Source organism: Balaenoptera ricei, chromosome 7 (genome assembly GCF_028023285.1).
Source record: "Balaenoptera ricei isolate mBalRic1 chromosome 7, mBalRic1.hap2, whole genome shotgun sequence".
Taxonomy (NCBI): Eukaryota; Metazoa; Chordata; class Mammalia; order Artiodactyla; family Balaenopteridae; genus Balaenoptera; species Balaenoptera ricei.
In genome coordinates, this window is record NC_082645.1 from 115,233,664 (window position 1) to 115,250,960 (window position 17,297).

Genomic DNA, 17,297 nt, shown 5'->3' on the forward strand with positions numbered 1-17,297 from the left:
TTCCCTGACCAGGTGATGGAACCCGGGCCACCTGCTTTGGGAGCGCGGAGTCTTAACCGCTGGACCACCAGGGAAGTCCCCAGACCTGGATTTAGATTTAAAGAAAATTTGAGTGAAAAGTAAATTTGACAAACTGAGGCTTTTGCATTTCATTTGGAAGCATTAATAGGAATTTAGAAGATGATGAGTATTTCTGACAATGGCAGTTATGATGAGAATACAGAAAATACTAGAAAAGAGGGTCAGGCTGGGTTCCTAATACCTTGGCTCCTTTGAATTGTAAATCTGTTGGCTCTTGTATGGATGTTAAAAGTAAATTAAGCAATGGTTGTGCAGCTCTGTGAGCAAACTAAAACCCATGGGCCTGTACATGTAAATAGGTAAATTGTATGATATGTGAATTAGATATTTTTTAAAAAAAATAAATTTATTTATTTATTTATATTTATTTTTGGCTGCATTGGGTCTTCTTGCTGCACACGGGCTTTCTCTAGTTGCAGCGAGCAGGGGCTGCTCTTCGTTGCGGTGCGCGGGCTTCTCATTGCGGTGGCTTCTCTTGTTGTGGAGCATGGGCTCCAGAAGTGCGGGCTTCAGTAGTTGTGGCTCGTGGGCTCTAGAGTGCAGGCTCAGTAGTTGTGGCGCACGGGCTTAGTTGCTCCGTGGCATGTGGGATCTTCCCCGACCAGGGCTCGAACCCGTGTCCCCTGCATTGACAGGCAGATTCTTAACCACTGCGCAGCAAGGGATAAATGAAGCAGCAAAAATAATGTAGGTGCAATCTCAGAAATTCTGAGGAAAAATTCTCCGCTGTGTGTTAAGGTGGCTTAGTTGGCAGGAAAGAAAAATGGACCTGTCTGGATGAGAACCCTCCTGAGTTATAGTAATTAAGAACATTTTAAGTAAAAGTGGTGTAAACAAGCAGGGTTTTTTTTCTTATTTTTTATAAAAAGCTTTTCTATGTTGATAATGAAATGGCATTTAAACATTAGAATGAGCCCCATATTCATTTTGGCTTTGTCTCAAAACTATTTTGTCTCAAAGTATCTCTTCCAAATATTTTAGATTCAAATAGTCAAAACTTTTGGAAGTTTGCCAAAAACTTCCCTTGGGGGAAAAATACAGTCTAACCATATTTTTTTTTATTCATTTATGCTTGTATCATTAAAATACTATTTTTTTTTTTTAAATATTTTTTTTTAAATTATTTATTTATTTATTTGTTTTTATTTATGGCTGTGTTGGGTCTTCGTTTCTGTGCGAGGGCTTTCTCTAGTTGCGGCAAGCGGGGGCCACTCTTCATCGCGGTGCGCGGGCCTCTCACTATCGCGGCCTCTCCCGTTGCGGAGCACAGGCTCCAGACACGCAGGCTCAGTAATTGTGGCGCACGGGCCCAGTTGCTCCGCGGCATGTGGGATCCTCCCAGACCAGGGCTCGAACCCGTGTCCCCTGCATTGGCAGGCGGATTCTCAACCACTGCGCCACCAGGGAAGCCCTAAAATACTATTTTTAACTATGTGAGACTGAGACACATTCTGGTCCCTTTCAAGGACATTCTAAAAGGCTATTTTAAAACTATGACCGGAGAAGATGTCATAGTTTGTGTCAGATCATTTTCTGGCCCCGTGAACAGACTTTATGACTTCACTTGGGGGAAGTGGAGTTATTCCTTTTCTGGGTATGACATTTTCATGTTCCAGTCATTATGGCCCTCACAGTGAACATATCATAACATCAAGGCTAAACCAATGATCTTTTATACCGTGAGATTTCAGGGAGAAAGGACAAATCACCCCATGGCCTCAAAGTTTTGATTTCCAGAGGTTTATGAGTCCCAAGTTTCATTCACAGATGCATGCTCACATCTTACCTGCCTGGTCCCCGGTGCCCCGAGTTGAGACGGGTAGATGCTAAGCAGAGAAAGCATAAGTTGGAGTTAAGAAGCCCTGCCAGGGCCAGGGGCCAAGTAATTTGTATGTAATAAGTTCTGGAGAAATGCTACCAGAACTTATTACATACAGGGTGGGGTGGGGGTCCAGGATGGTTCTTTTTTTTTTTTTTTTTTTTAAATTTTATTTCTTTATTTATTTTTGGCTGTGTTGGGTCTTCATTGCTGCATGCGGGCTTTCTCCAGTTGCTGTGAGCCAGGGCTACTCTTCGTGGTGGTGTGAGGGCTTCTCATTGCGGTGGCTTCTCTTGTTGCGGAGCACAGGCTCTAGGTGCACGGGCTCAGTAGTTGTGACTCGTGGGCTCTAGAGCGCAGGCTCGGTAGTGGCGCACGGGCTTAGCTGCTCCGCAGCATGTGGGATCTTCCCGGACCAGGGCTCGAACCCTTGTTCCCTGCATTGGCAGGTGGATTCTTAACCACTGCGCCACCAGGGAAGTCCCATCCAGGATGGTTCTCGCCCAGGGTCATTTTGATGAGTCAGCCTCTCTGTAGGTCCCCTGTGGTTAGCAGCCCACACAGACACTTCCCTCCTGGTACTGTCTTCCAGATGGGCACAAGAGATAAGGGCAGTGGCTCAGCCCCGCCACAAGCTCCCCCAAACCCTCTGGAGCTGTGCAGCCTCACTTAGCTCTTCCTGGCTCACCATGGTGGGTGGTGAGGCAATTACACTAGGACTTTACTAGGTGGGCAGCAGAAAGCTAAAAACAAGAACAAAAACAAGGGGCTTCCCTGGTGGCCCAGTGGTTAGGAATCCGCCTGCCAGTGCAGGGGACACGGGTTTGATCCCTGGTCCGGGAAGATCCCACATGCCGCGGAGCAACTAAGCCCATGCGCCACAAATACTGAGCCTGCACTCTAGAGCCCAGGCTCCGCAACAAGAGAAGCCACCGCAGTGAGAAGCCTGTGCCCCACGACGAAGAGTAGCCCCTGCTCACCGCAACTAGAGAAAGCCCGTGTGTAGCACCGAAGACCCAACGCTGCCAAATAAATAAATAAGAAAAAATAATTAAAAAAAACAAAAACAAAAAGCAGAAAACCTCACAAAGAATTAGCAATAACCCTGGGTCTGCAAAATATATGTGAAAATCTAACCCACTCCCTGCACCCGCTCCCCACCCCAAGATCAATGTGTAAGAGAGAAATCAAACTCCCTGAGGGGCCAGGGAGTGGTTCTCAAGCTTTAGTCACCCCCTCCCCCCAGCCGCTGGAGTACTGGTTCAATGTCAAGTCCCAGGACTCACCCCTAGAGAGCCGGACGTGGAAGTCGGGCCTGGAGTGTGGGTCGTAACAGCTCCTGGGACTCTGATCTGGACAGGGTCCAAAGGGCACATAGGGAGAAAGGCTTAGAAAGGAGAAGCACAACATCAGAGGGGCTGAGGCTAATCAGGGAAAGGGTCCTAGAGGCGAGGTTGTGGCTGATTCCGCCTGGGGAGGTGAAGGTTGTGGTGGCAACTTCTAGAGGAAGCGATGGTTAAAAATGCAGGGAGAAAGGCCCTCCGAGCGGGAAATGGCAGAGAAGCAGGAATTACACACAATTCTCATGAAATGAGTATATCTAGGCCTTTTATTCCTCCACCTATAAAGTGACCTAACAAAGGAAGAAAATTTCCAGTAGATGGGATTTATGCTAATAGATCTCTCTCTCCTTTCTTCCACGCTCACAGATAAGACCAAGAAAAGGTGAGCACTGCTTGGGGTTATCCCGTTCTGTGACCTCCTCCTCCACAGCCCTAATGTGACCTCTCACAGTTGTTTTTGTTTTTTCTTTTTTTGCAATGCAAGTGCCTGACTTAAGCTTTGATTGCCGAGGCATCTGCTTCAAAGGGGCTTCCCCTTCAGCAATGGCTATCTCAAATAAACACATTGCCAGCCACTGGACTAGATCAGAGCCCCTCTGGCTCTCCCTCTCCTTTGTTTTAGAGATTTTGGCGGATTTCGATAGCAGATCATTTGAGCCACTTGTTTTTTGTCTTTCTGCGCTTTAAATTCCCGCTCTTCTGTTTTAAATTCACCAATAAAGAGTGAGCCCTCGAAACCCTAGGCCCCCACCTCCAACCCCAGTAAAGGCAGAACCCCAGGCCTGTGCGGTGTGCTCTCCCTCTCTACCCACGACCTCGCTGTGTGGCCCCAGGTATATGCTGTGTAATTTCCAGGTCCTGTAAGTAATGAACCTTTATTTTCTAAAAGTTTCCGGATGGTTATTGCTGAAGGGCATCTTGCAGTCATAACAGGAACCACAAGGGCCAGTCCAACCACAACAGTGGTTACTGATAGGCTGAGACAAGCGCAAACCCCGTTTTGGGTCTTTCCATACACGCCCATACACGCCCCATGCTCTCAATACCTGCGCAGGGCCTGGCTTTCCTTTTGCTCCCTAGTACCGGGACATGCACACACGCATACACACATGCATACACGCGCACACATACACATACACACACACAGTTATTCCGGGCATGTATGTCTACTCTGTGGGTTCCTTCATTTTCTCTGATTTTTGTTTGTTAAAGAGATTTTACTTGCAAAACTATGAGGAGGACGGCATTGTCCCGTGTTCCATCACGTAGGAAAATCTTGATCGGTTCCTGTGTTGCCAAAGGGAGATCAAGGATCTTGTTTTCCTCAAGATCTCATTGAAAGCTTCAAAGAACATGCCATGATCAAAGTGTTCTTTGTTTTATTTTAGTTTTCAGGATGAAAATTTGGTTTTTGAGGAGTTTGCTCGCCAAAATCTGAAAGATGGAAGAGAACTTAAGGAAGAGAAGACAGACCAGGAGGCGGCTGTGGATGAGTGAAGAGGCGGCTCAGGATGGGGAAATGGGGTCGTTAGCAGCATGGTAGCAGCCCCCCACAGTTAGCCCTGTAGTTATGCTAAATACCAAAGTGCGGGTCTTCTTCACAGAAATAAAGTTTGTCTCTTCTGTCCTGGTTGTGAGTCAGGCTGACTTGTTGGGGGAGCCGAGTGATGTCAACAGCACACAAGCTGCAGCCTTGAGGGCCCCTGAGTCTGGGAAGGGGGGAGGGCAGCATCTAGAAAGGAGACCCATCAAGGCGAGAAGGCATCCTGAAATCAATGCACTCACCCGAAGGGGCCAGGTGTGTCCCGGGCTTTCTCCAGGACCCCTGGGGTAAGCTGCTTCCCTGGAAACTTGGAGGGGGAGCAGTGTGTCTAATGACCTGACCAATCCTAGCTCCAGGGCACACAAAGAGCCTCCCAAGAGAAACAGGGCAGTGGACAAATGTGGCTAAAAACACTCTTCAACTCTGAATTAACTTTTGGGTCCAAGTCCTGTTTGAGCTCCGGGCTGTTGGTTGTTTCCACTGAATGCAAACAACGAAATGCGAGTTGGCTGGTTTAAAGGGGGAAAAAAGGAATGCATTGGGAGGACCTCAGAGTGGCTCAGAGAACTGACTTGAAGGAAGAATCTCCAGCTGCCACACCTGGGCTGGGTGGAAATCAGAGAAGGCCCGGGGTCCCAGCCCAGGGGCTCAGGGTCCTGCCCTCTGGGGTGGCCATTCACCTGCTGGTAGCTCAGAACCAAATGCTCCTGGTCTCCGAGCCTCTGGTTCCAGCGTGCCGTTTCTGGGCAGGAGAATCTGGCCCAGCTTCGGTCAGGGGATCAGTGCCCTGGGGCCAACGATGGCAGAGCCCAGCCCTGGGAATGGGTTGTCCCAGAAGAGGGGGTTCACTGTGAGTCAGACAGGCTTCTTGTTTAGACTGTCTCCATTGAGATTGGGCATAGAAGGGGTGGGGGAAAGGATGCTCGCGTCCGGGAGGAAAGTGGAGCTGAAGAAGGAGGAGACGTAACGGAGGTGATGCCAGGGCCCTGTCCTTTGCAGAATCCCCTTCTTGGCCCGTGGTAGCCTGGCCTTGGGGCCTGCTAATGATGGCAGAGAGGCTGAATGGCTCTCTTGGTGGCCACGGAGGGGCTTGGGGGATGTGTAGGCTCTGGTCCATGTCTCAAGGGAACAGGATGAAAGGAGGTTGGAGAGTTCTGCACAGTTTAACCCGCTCCCAGGAGGTACGAGGGTGAATGGGAGGGGGCATGTGTGGGCTGGACACTCGGGGTCAGGTCTCCAGGACCAAGAGCAGTGGCAGAGGGCCAGACACAGTGTGGGTTCCATGCATATGAAGGCTCCCACATCTGGGTTTGTTCAGCAGGATTCCAGGCTGGTTTGTGTCCTGGGGACTGGGCTTTAGACCGGAGGCTCCACTTGGGAACCTTGGACAGGATCCCATACACACAAAGCAAGGTTTGAACTTGAGTGGTGAATATGAGGCACTCTGATATTGACAGGGATGAGGATTCATTTCTGGAGGAGGAATAATAATAATAACAACACAGGCATGGGACTTCCCTGGCTGTCCGGTGGTTAAGACTCTGCACTTCCACTGCAGGGGGCACGGGTTCGATCCCTGGTCAGGGAACTGAGATCCCGCATGCTGCGTGATGCGGCCAAAAAAAAAATTAAGAAAAAAATACAGGCAGAAAGCTGTGGGTTTGCAGGGTCAGACACGATTTCCCCATCGGCAGGCTTCCATTCCAGCCACACCCCTCTCTCAGGATACTCAGGGAGGCGGCATGCTCCTCTGGGAATCTGAGCCCTTCTGCTGCCCTCCTACCCCACAAGCCCACAGGTTGGCTGTGGTTGGCTCCCGCCCGAGATGCCGGGCAAGCCAGGGACTTGGGAGGCTGCCTGGCAGGGCCTGGTGAGAGGATCAGCCAGTTGGTTCCTGCATTGCTTGACCCCAGGATATCCTAGGTCAGGGTGGGCAGTAATAGGTCGGACCTTTGTGTGGGTGTGAGAGCCAGAGAGAAGAGCTGGAAGGCCAGTCCCTGGAGAACAGAGGTCAGAACAGCCCTGGCCCTCCAGGTTATTCTGGTACCAAAACGCCTGACTTTCGCGTGCTGGCTAGTTTACGACCTGCAGCTGGCCGCCCCTACAAGGGCGAGCGGGTGGGAGCAGGAAGTGAGCAGCCGCTGCCCCGAACGGGATGTGGAACCTCTCCTTGGCTGGGCCTGCGCACTAGAGGCGCTGTGTCTGCTCTGGCGTCGGAAGGTAGGATGTCCCGTGTGCAGGTTGGATGTGCAGCCCAGGGTTTTCTAGGTAGGTGCAGTGGGAGAAACGGGGTGCAAAGGAGCTGAGGGTGCTGCATGGAGAAAGCGGCAGCTGAGAACTTGGGGCAAAGTTCTGCAACCTGCAACCAAAGGAGAAGTAGGGGTCCCTGCTATTTACTGGGCACCTGCCTTGTGCTAGGCACTTCACCTGTTACATCTAATCATTCCAACCATGCTTCCCATTTGTTAGATGAGGAAACTGCAGTTCAGAGAGGTTATGTACCTTACCCAAGGTCACACAGCTAGTGAGAGTTGGAGTCAAGATTTAAACTCTCGTTTCCCTGAGTCTATAACAACCAGAACTTTGCTCACCATTTTTATTTTTTTTTTGGCTACACCGTGTGGCATGCAGGATCTTGGTTCCCTGACCAGGGATTGAACCCGTGCCCCCCTGCAGTGGAAGCTCGGAGTCCTAACCACTGGACCGCCAGGGAATTCCCTTTGCTCACCTTTTGATTCTGAATGTGTATATGAGAGTTTGGGGGGGGGAGGGTCGGAGCATTTATTATTCAACAATGGCTGCCCTTAAGTTTTTCTTTAAGTTGAAAATATTATTGAGATAATTATATAGATTCACATGTAGTTGTAATCCACCCATCTTTTTCAGATTCCCCCCTTTTTACTTGTATTCGTGTGTGTGTATTTAGTTCTCTACAATTTTATCACGTGTAGATAACTTCTTTTTAGAGTGTCTGTTTTCCTATTCCTTTAACATTTTTCACTGCTTGCCTCCCAGTCTAATATCACAACCCTAAGGGTTTAGTTTACTTATGCTTGGGGGGTGGGCAGGGAGGGGGCGGCAGCTGGGTGCACTTGGAAATGTATGGGGGTGATATTTGGTTGACACAGGTCCTGGGGGCCAGGGGAACTACGTGTCACACACAGTAAAGCAAATGTCCTGCTCCAGATGTCAATCATAACCGCAGTTCAGGGTAAAATAAGATAATTCCCATGTTTTCAAGTGCATCCTTTATCTATTCTAACGTGAAGCGGTTCTTTTTGACAGGAGGTGCACTTCTACATTGACAGGTCGAGAAGAAAGATTAGGTTGGATGTGAAGTGTGTTATTACTGCCACCTTGATATGCCCTTAAGGTTGGGTAAACTCGGGGAGCAGCATATTGTTAGAGATGATTCACAGCGTGACTCATTGCATAAGGAGGTACGGGCGAATGTGCTCTTACAGGCGTGCCACCTTGGGGGAGGTCTCCAAGGCAACAGCACTCTGCAGCCACCAGAGAACACAAAGCCTTCTTTGCTCATCAGAGAAAATATGGCAGTTATGTTCCTCTGATTTAAGAACATAATATAGTTCTTACTAAGCCTAATACTCTTTTTAAAAATATACTTTTTATTTTCACATAGTTTCAGATTTACAGAAAAGTTGCAAAGAAAGTACAGTGAGTTCTCCCATACCCAGTTTCCTCTAAATTATTAACACCTTACATTAGGATGGTGCATTTGCCACACTGAATGAATCAATATTTACATATTATTATTAAACTAAAGCCCATTCTTTATTCAGATTTCCTTAGTTTTTACCTAATGTCCTTTTTCTGTTCCAAGATCCCACATGACATTTAGTCATCACATTTCCTTAGGCTCCTCTTGGCTGTGACAATTTCTAGTACTTTTTCATAATTGCAAATAGACTCCTATTCAGCCACAGTCTCTACCTCCCAACGCTCCCTTGCGTTCACGTTCATGCCCTTGGCTTTTCGCCTCTAAAGTGATGGATCCTGGAACCCTGGTATCCCCTGAGCATCTAACGGGTATAGGCAACAGCACACCGAGACATCTCAAGCTCAGTTTGCTCCAAACCAAGTTCATCTTCTCCTCTAGGCCTACTGTGCTCAGTGGGGCGTTCTTCCCTGGAAAGCCCCGTATCTGGGAGGCATTCCGACTTGCCCTGCTCCCTAATCTCCTGACTAGGAGCAGCTGGTCCCTCTTCTTCCCTCTACTATGTCTTCTGTCTGTCACCTCCTCTCTCCACCTCCACAACTACCTCCTCGGTTCTGGCCCAAATCAGCATTGCCTGGATTGGTAAGTCACTTTATTTTTTAAAAAAATATTTATTTATTTATTTATTTTGGCTGCACCAGGTCTTAGTTGCGGCACACGGGGATCTTTAGTTGTGGCATGCAGACTCTTAGTTGAGGCATGAGAACTCTTGCGGCATGCATGCGGGATCTAGTTCCCCGATCAGGGATAGAACCCTCCTCTGCTTTTCAAAAACCCTTCAGTGGCTCTGGTGCCCAGAGGATAACGTCCTTGCTCCTGAGCCAGACAGAGGCTGCTTTGGGTCCTGGTGCAGCTCACCTTCCAGACTCCCCACAGCCTGACCAGTGGCTCACCAGCAAATCCAAATCCCTTGTCATCCTCCCAACTTGCCTAGTAGTCTCCTGCCTTTTTGTGTTTTCCTGGAAAATTCCCTCCATTCCCTCGCCTTTCAGTTCAAATCTCCAAACCAGGCTGGGGTCACCCGTCCTCTGCAGAGGCTCCCCTGACACCTCCGGCAGAGTTATCACTCTTTCTCCTGTTGTACCGTCCCTCCCCCTACAACACCCTTAGATTTTTGCACTTATGTATCACACTACACTGTAATTAATTGATACAAAAATCACCAACCTCCGTGGAGATGCAGGACACCCTCCCCTCTGTGCCCTTATTAGTCAGCTCCTTGCTGTCATAACAAAGTACCACAGACCTGGGGGCCTAAACAACAGAAATGTATTTTCTCACAATTCTGGAGACCAGAAGTCTGAGATCAAGGGTTCGGCAGGGTCAGATTCTTCTGAGGCCTCTATCCTTTTCTTGCAGATGACTTCTCTGTGTGTCTTCGCATGGTCTTCCCTTGGAGCCTGTCTGCGTCCAAATGTCTTCTTATTGATGTAAGGACACCAGTTGTATTGGATTAGGGCCCATCCTAATGGCCTCATTTTAACTTGATCACCTCCTTAAAATTACCTCATTTTAACTTGATTACCTACCTATCTCCAAATACGGCCACATTCTGAGGTACTAGAGGATTAGGACTTCAGCGTATGAATGTTGGGAGGGGGGACACAAGTCAGCCCATAACGAGACCCTTCTCTCCTCTTTCTTCCTATGAGCTCCTTCGAGCCTCGGCTTCCTGGGAGGCCTAGCCCTGAAGGGTCAAGGACTTGGGAATCACATAGTCCCAGTTCAAATTCCGCCTCTCATGCATTCCTTGGGAGACGTATCTGAACCTCAGGTCTTCATCTCTAGAATGAGACCATCAAGCTTGCTCTGGGGGACATGTGTGTGGACTAGAATCGCTGGTCAAGTGTCTGGTGTGTGGCCGGTGGGCCGTATACGGGAGCCATCACTGTCCTCCCGCGTTGTGGAACTTTCTGTGACGATAGAAATGTTCTGTATTTGTGCTGTCCCCTGTGGTAGCTGCTAAACCACATGCAGCTGAAATGTGGCTAGTGTGACCGAGGAACTGAAAATTTAATTTTAATTAATTGAAATTGAAATTGAAGTAGCCACACGTGGCTAGTGGCTACAGCACTGGGCAGCACAGCTGGGTTCACCAGGGGTCCCCAGCGTGTCCCAGAGTGTTCCTGCATTAGGCCCTGACATGCTCTGTCCTGGCGGTGAATCCATTCCCCTGGCCATGTCCCCACGCCAGATGCTCCTCTGTGGCCCCCGGGGGGGGGGGGGTCTCACTTATTTTGCCTCTGGAAAGCATTGCCCAGTGCAGTGGGGGCCAGGGCGTGCTGACCCGCAGGCAGGACAGGAGCCACTGTGTCTCTAGGAGCAGCCCTTTGAAAGGGCAAGGGGAAAATTGTGCAGCCCCTGAGTACCTCAGAATGCGGCTGTATTTGGAGATAGGGTCTTTAAAGAGGATTTGCCCTTCTCAGGTGGCGCCAAACCCTTCTCCACCTGGATGTCCCATAGGGCAGCAAAAACTCAGCTGATCTCACCTCCAACTTCACTCCCACTTCTCCAGCTGTCTTAGCTGGCAAGGAGGGGCTTATCTCAAATTGCCTCTGCCTCTCCTCCAGCTACCCTCCTAAGTCCACTTCTCTGTCTCCCCAGCCCCTCCCAGTAATCCAGGGCAGCCACCTGCTCTGATTGCTTCAAAGCCTGGATCACAGGCCTCAGTGACTTAGCCCCGCCCAGGGTTAAGATGGCTCAGGGGCTTCCTGTTGCCTTCAGGACTCAGCCTAAAAGACCAACCCCCTTATCAGGTTTACAAAGGCCCAGTCTGACCTGCCCGCCCACACGCTCATCTCTTCAAGTATTTTCCTTCCTTCAGGCTACAGTTTCCCTTTTTTCCAGAGATGTGTTCTTTCTTGCCTCCAGGTCTTTGCACAATCTCATCTCTTGCCCTGGAACAGGGGTCCCCGGTTAGGGATAACTCCTCACATTTTCCGTCTCACTTTATCTTTTTCTCCAGGAAGCCTTCTCGGATGGAACTGTGTATCCCTGTTCCGGCATCCCAGAGGCCTGTCCAAGTACTTTCTCTCCTGCATTCATGCATGCATTCACCCACTCCGAGAACTGTCTGTCGTGCAACTAACTACTAAATGCCAGACGCTTCTTCAGATGCTGGAGACACGATGCAGGGCAAGAAAGACAGTCCTGGGCCGCCTGGAGGTCACTTACATTCTTGAAGGGGAACATTAAAGATGAAAAAGAGTGAACACAGAAATAAAAAAAAAAAACACACAAATTGTGTCCCAGGAAGAAAAGAAACAGACGCTAAAACCTGTGGTTCTGACACCACCGGTGGGGGCGAAGAGACACCCGGCAGGGGCGCCACCTCCGGCTGCGCGCGTGGCCGGCAGGGGGCGCGGAGGGGCGGAGCTGGAGACCGCGGTCCCGGCCCCGCCCCTCAAGGCCCCGCCCCCCGGCCCGGCTCGGCCCCGGCCCCGGCCCCGCCCCCGCCCGCTGTGCGCGCGCTGGCCCGGCAGCATGGCGGCGGCGGCGGGTGTCCCCCCGCCGGGTCCGCCGCAGCCGCCTCCGCCGCCGCCGCCTGAGGAGTCGTCCGACAGCGAGCCCGAGGCGGAGCCCGGCTCCCCGCAGAAGCTCATCCGCAAGGTGTCCACGTCGGGCCAGATCCGCCAGAAGGTGAGCCCGCGGCGGCGGCCCGGGCGCGCGCCCCTCACGCCGCGGCAGCCCCGTGAGGCCCGCAGTTCGGCCCGAGCAGCCGCCCAGGCCCGGCCCGGCCCGGCCTAGGGTCCCGCCGGGCGCCGCTGCCCGGACGGAGCGCGCTCCGTGGGGTAACGGACCAGGCGCCCGGGGCTGAGCGCGTCCCCCGGCGGGGCGGCGGCGGGGACCCCGGGCCGGGGAGCAGGTGGGCGCCGCGCGGGGCCGGGCGGGCGGGGCGCTTGGCGGGGCGGGCCGCGAGGAAGCCCCGCGCCGCGAGGACCGGGAGGGACAGGCCTGCAGGCTGGGGGGCGAGCGCACCAGAAATGGGGACTCCTGGCTGCGTCCGGCCGGCGAGCGCTCCCCGACTCGGGTTCTGCACATTTCTGAGGACGGATCGGGCTCTTTCCCGCTGGGTGCTCTGCACTCACCTGTGGCCCCTGAGAAATCCGATTGGACCCAGGTGTGGGGCTCTTCCCTTCCCTCCCCTCGCGTGTATTTTCGTGCGGGAAAGGGCAGGGATGCGCGTCCCGTGACCGTCTCTCTCTCCCTCCTCGGGAAAGCGGGGAGAGGGGGCTGTCCCTGGCTGCGCACCCGCTTGGCATCTCACTCTCGGTGGAGAACTCCAGACGCGAAGTATTAGCTGCAGAAAGACGCATTTCCTTTCTGCAGGAGTAAAGTTGCACCCTTTGTTTTCCCATTGCGGTTTCTGTTGCAAACTGCTTTTGGGTTTTGCTGCAGGTGAGCCCTCTGTGTTAGCACACGGCTTCCTCAGGCAGGTGGTTGGACAGGTGGCTGAGGGCAGACTGGGTCTGTGGACAGCCTGGGCAGATCCAGCTGGCACAGACTATCTCATCCCGCTGCAGTGCGCTTTTCCTCCAGGGCCAGTGAGTTCAGCTGGTACTTTTACCGTGGGAGCCATTTCTTGCTTAATCTTATGTCAGCCTCTGATACCTGGGGTGGGGTAATCTTTTGTCCTAATGTTACAAACATTTTTATTGTGAAGTGCTCCAGTTATTCAGCACATAGGTATTGAACACCTCCTTTGTTCCAGGTATAACAGTAATAGTAATAATTATAACGCTAGTAATTCTCCAATGCTTACTATGTGCCAGGCACTTTTCTTGGGCTAACTTTACAGCACTTTACATGGGTTAACTCATTAGCATTGGTGATAACGCACTGTGTTGGGTGTTGTCTGTCATTCCCTTCTTATGGAATTGGAGGTGGAGAGGGTAAGTGTCTTGCCCGGGGTGTCACTGGTAGTAACTTGGATCTGGATCTGAACTATGGTCAGGATCCCAAGATGGAAGGCAGTTTCTCCATTTCGGGGTTCCCAGCCTGTAGGAGGAGATGGACACCCGTGCATGTGGCAGTATGATGTAGTAAGTGCTGTGGAAGCTTAGAGGAGTGAGAATCCAGCTACCCTGGGAGGCAGGATCTTGCGGGAAAGAGTTTGTCAGGCTAAGTAAGGAAAGAAGGACTTTCCACCTAGTTGAATGTTGTATCTGCAGATTTAGGCACACCTGGGAATGGTCAGAGGGTGAGTGGGTCAGATTGAGAGGAATGAGGAAGAGACTGGAAAAGTAGATCAGGCTGGATTTTGAAAGGATAGCCCTGGAGTTGGGTTTGTGGCCTTGGGCAAGAGGGAGCCACTAAGGATTATTCAGAGCATGAGAGTGATGGGTCAGAGGTGCTTCTAGAAAGATCTCCAAGTAGCCCTAAATGGTACTGATAGGAGTTGTTCTCACCTGTTGCTTGGTCCTCAAGCATGGTGTGTGCCCAGTATAGGTTGGATCATGTGATTTACAACTGTTATTAAGATTTGATCTCTCAGAGATTCCAGTGTTTGTCCAGAATTCTGTTCTTAAGGAGGCTTTTTTTTCCCTCTTAAAACAATAGCTGTTATACCAGCTGTTCTGGCTGAGGAGGAGGGATGGGTAGAGTGTTAAAAATACACCCTGAGGACTTGAGTTTCTGAGTACAGTCACATCTGCTGTACAAATAGCTTAAGGTTGAGTTTTCTTTTGTGTTGTTAGAGATTGATGGAATGTGAGGTTTACTGTGTGTGTGGTAGCTCCCAACCTCCCTTCCCTACTCCCCCTTTTAAAGCAGATAAGCCATTCAGAAAATTCCTCTGGTATATGTGGTGCACAGGGGAAATATCCAGAATGGTATGGGGTATCATTCTGAGTCCAAAAAGGAACGACCCACTTTAAGTATTTAAAACAGAGAGTGTTCAATGGGGAGTGGTCACGCAGGTGCTGAAGAATTGAGAATGCAAACAGTGGGCAGTGAGGCAACTCTGTGATGAGGCAGCAAACAGGAAACCACTGCCACCCCGAAGCTGGAGGACAAGCCGGGAGGCAGCATATCAGGAACAGCTACCACTCGCCAGAGGCTGGAACCACCATGGGTCATCTGGCGGGGGCTGGAGGCTTGGAAGGACACAGCTGCTCATGGAGACTCACCCCATGCCCCCTCCTGCTTGGGAAACCCAGCCTGCAGGGATCAGCCCATCTGCAATTTGGAGTAGAGCGGAAGAGTGAGGAATGGCACTGAGGACAAGCTGGCCCAGGACCGGAGCTGTATGTGTGTCAAGTTTGTGAAACGTTAGTCCAGTGCGAGCTAGAGCTGTCTTAATGGAAAAAGAAAAGGAAGTGTCTTATGACAGTGCTTCTCACATTTTCATGTGCAGACACGTCCCCTTGGGATCTTGTTAAAATGCAGATTCTGGTTGAGTAGGTCTGGAGTGGGGCTAGAGGTTCTGCATTTATCACCTCCCAGGAGATGCTGCTGGTCATGGACCAGACGTTGAGAAACAAGACCATAACGACGTGTATAAAGAGAAGCCTTACCAAGCGCCAAAAGAAATCTTTATTCGTGAGGTTCTTTTAAAACTTTTCCCCAAGTCTTTGATGGGGAAAGTCTTTGAAAATTTGATGTGTATAGATTTGAGATGGTCATTTATTAGTTTAGCATTTCATGTATGTCTGATATTTTCATATGTTCCAACTGTCCCCAGCAAACACATTACTTCTTTTCATTTCCTTACCATAGTACACAGTAGTGATTTTATAGGACCACATACCTAGTGTGGAAAAAAGAAAATGGAACTAATACACTGGTAAATTAGTTTATGAACACATTATAAGGTATTTTGAAATCTGAGTAGAGAACAGTGTGATTCTGTGAAGCCTTATCAGTTAAGATGGAGCTTAATTTATTTAAAAGTTTTTAAAAAGTTAACATTTTTGGCTTTGGGCATTAAAGTGCTTATATTCTTAATTTCAAAGTTAAACAAAGTATTTTTTCCATTGTGAAATGAAGACTAGTAGAAAGTAAGTAAAATGTTCAAGTTATAAATTACTTAAAAAACAGCTTTACTAAGACAAAATTCACATACCATACAGCTCACTCATTTAAAGTATACAGTTCAGTGGTTTTTAGTATATTCACGGTTGTGTAATCATCACCACAGTCAGTTTTAGAATATTTTCATCACCCCAAAAAGAAACCCATGGGACTTCCCTGGTGGCGCAGTAGTTAAGAATCCTCCTGCCAATACAGGGGACACGGGTTCGATCCCTGGTCCAGGAAGATCCCACGTGCCACGGAGCAACTAAGCCTGTGTGCCACAACTACTGAGCCTGTGCTCTAGAGCCCTCGAGCCACAACTACTGAGCCCGCATGCCACAACTACTGAAGCCCGTGCGCCTAGAGCCCGTGCTCCGAAACAAGAGAAGCCACTGCAATGAGAAGCCTGCTCGCCACAACTAGAGAAAGCCCGCGTGCAGCAACGAAGACCCAACGCAACGGAAAAAAAAAAAAAAAAAGGAAACCCATAACCATTAGCATTTACTCCCCGTTTCCTCCCAACTCTCTCAACCCTAGGCAACTGCTAGTCTGCTTTCTATTTTGTGGATTTGCTGATTCTGGACATCTCATATAAATATAATATGCAGTATGTACCCTTTGTGTCTGGTTTCTTTCACTTAGTAAAACGTGTTCAAAATTCATCCACGCTGTAGCCTGTGCCAGTACTTCTTTTCGTTTTACTGCTGAGTAATATACCATTGTATGGATGTACTACGTTTTATTTACATTCATCTGTTGATGGGCATTTGGGTTATTTTCACTTTTTGGCTATTCTGGATAATGCTGCTATGAACATTCATGTACATATTTCTGTGTGTACATATGTTTCATTTCTGGTGGATATATACCTAGGAGTAGATTTGCTGGGTCACATGGTAACTCTATGCTTAGTCTTTGAGAAACTGCCAGACTGTTTTCCAAAGTGACTGCACTATTTTACATTTCCACTAGTAAGGTATGAGGGTTCCAGTTTCTCCATGTCCTCAGTTGTTTTATCTTTTTGATTATAGCTATCCTAATGGGTGTGAAGTGGTAAAAAAGGTTTTTTTTTTTTTTTCCTTAAATATTTATTTATTTATTTTTTGGCTGTGTCGGGTCTTAGTTGCAGCACGTGGGGTCTTTCGTTGTGGCACGTGGGCCTCTCTCTAGTTGTGGCTCGCGGGCTTAGTTGCCCCGAGGCATGTGGGATCTTAGTTCCCTGACCAGGGATTGAAGTGGCATCCCTTGCATTGCAAGATAGATTCTTAACCACTGGACCACCAGAGAAGTCCCTAAAAGGTTTTTTTTAAAGCTAGTATGTAGCAGTATTTAAGAGTCTAAACTTTGGTGTCACGAACAAGTCTCCAAACCTCTCAAGACTTGGTTTCCTTATCTGTAAATAGGGAAAATACTAGTTCTTGGGTAACGAGTGGTGACAGTAAATGTTAGGTGTGTGTTCCTGAGCCTCAGTTTCTATCTCTGCAAAATAGAAGTGATAATAATAGTTCTCAGATCTGTAAAATAAAAATGATGACGGTGACTCATAGAATCAAGTGAAGTAGTCTTTGTGCAGCGCTCATTTAGCGTTGAGCCTGGCATATTATGAGCATTCAATAAATGGTTGCTTTTATGATTATTTCTGTCTTTCTGATTGTTCACTTTTTATATCTTGACTAGTAGCCATCCCCCTGAACCCCTCCGCCCCCAGCTCAAGCTGATCTGGGTGAGTCTCCATCTCTAGCAGCCAGAATAGCAAAT

General features: G+C 49.4%; 2 protein-coding genes across 5 annotated transcripts in view; both read left to right on the forward strand.

Moving 5' to 3' along the window:
• SAG (S-antigen visual arrestin) overlaps positions 1-4,873 on the forward strand; it is a 31,089-nt gene extending 26,216 nt beyond the window's left edge. Inside the window, exons 14-15 of one of the 2 annotated variants that reach the window (XM_059927501.1) lie at positions 2,234-2,242; positions 4,632-4,873. In XM_059927501.1, the coding sequence (XP_059783484.1) occupies positions 2,234-2,242; positions 4,632-4,740 (118 nt within the window). In that variant the 3' untranslated portion in view covers positions 4,741-4,873. Of the gene's footprint in view, positions 1-2,233; positions 2,243-3,609; positions 3,626-4,631 lie in introns of both variants that reach the window. The other variant, XM_059927500.1, reaches the window with a different exon arrangement.
• Positions 4,874-12,007: 7,134 nt separating this feature from the next.
• DGKD (diacylglycerol kinase delta) overlaps positions 12,008-17,297 on the forward strand; it is a 108,550-nt gene continuing 103,260 nt past the window's right edge. For all 3 annotated transcript variants that reach the window (XM_059928960.1, XM_059928961.1, XM_059928962.1), the window contains exon 1: positions 12,008-12,164. In XM_059928960.1, coding sequence (XP_059784943.1) covers positions 12,009-12,164 — 156 coding nt within the window. In that variant the 5' untranslated portion in view covers position 12,008. The remainder of the gene's footprint in view (positions 12,165-17,297) is intronic.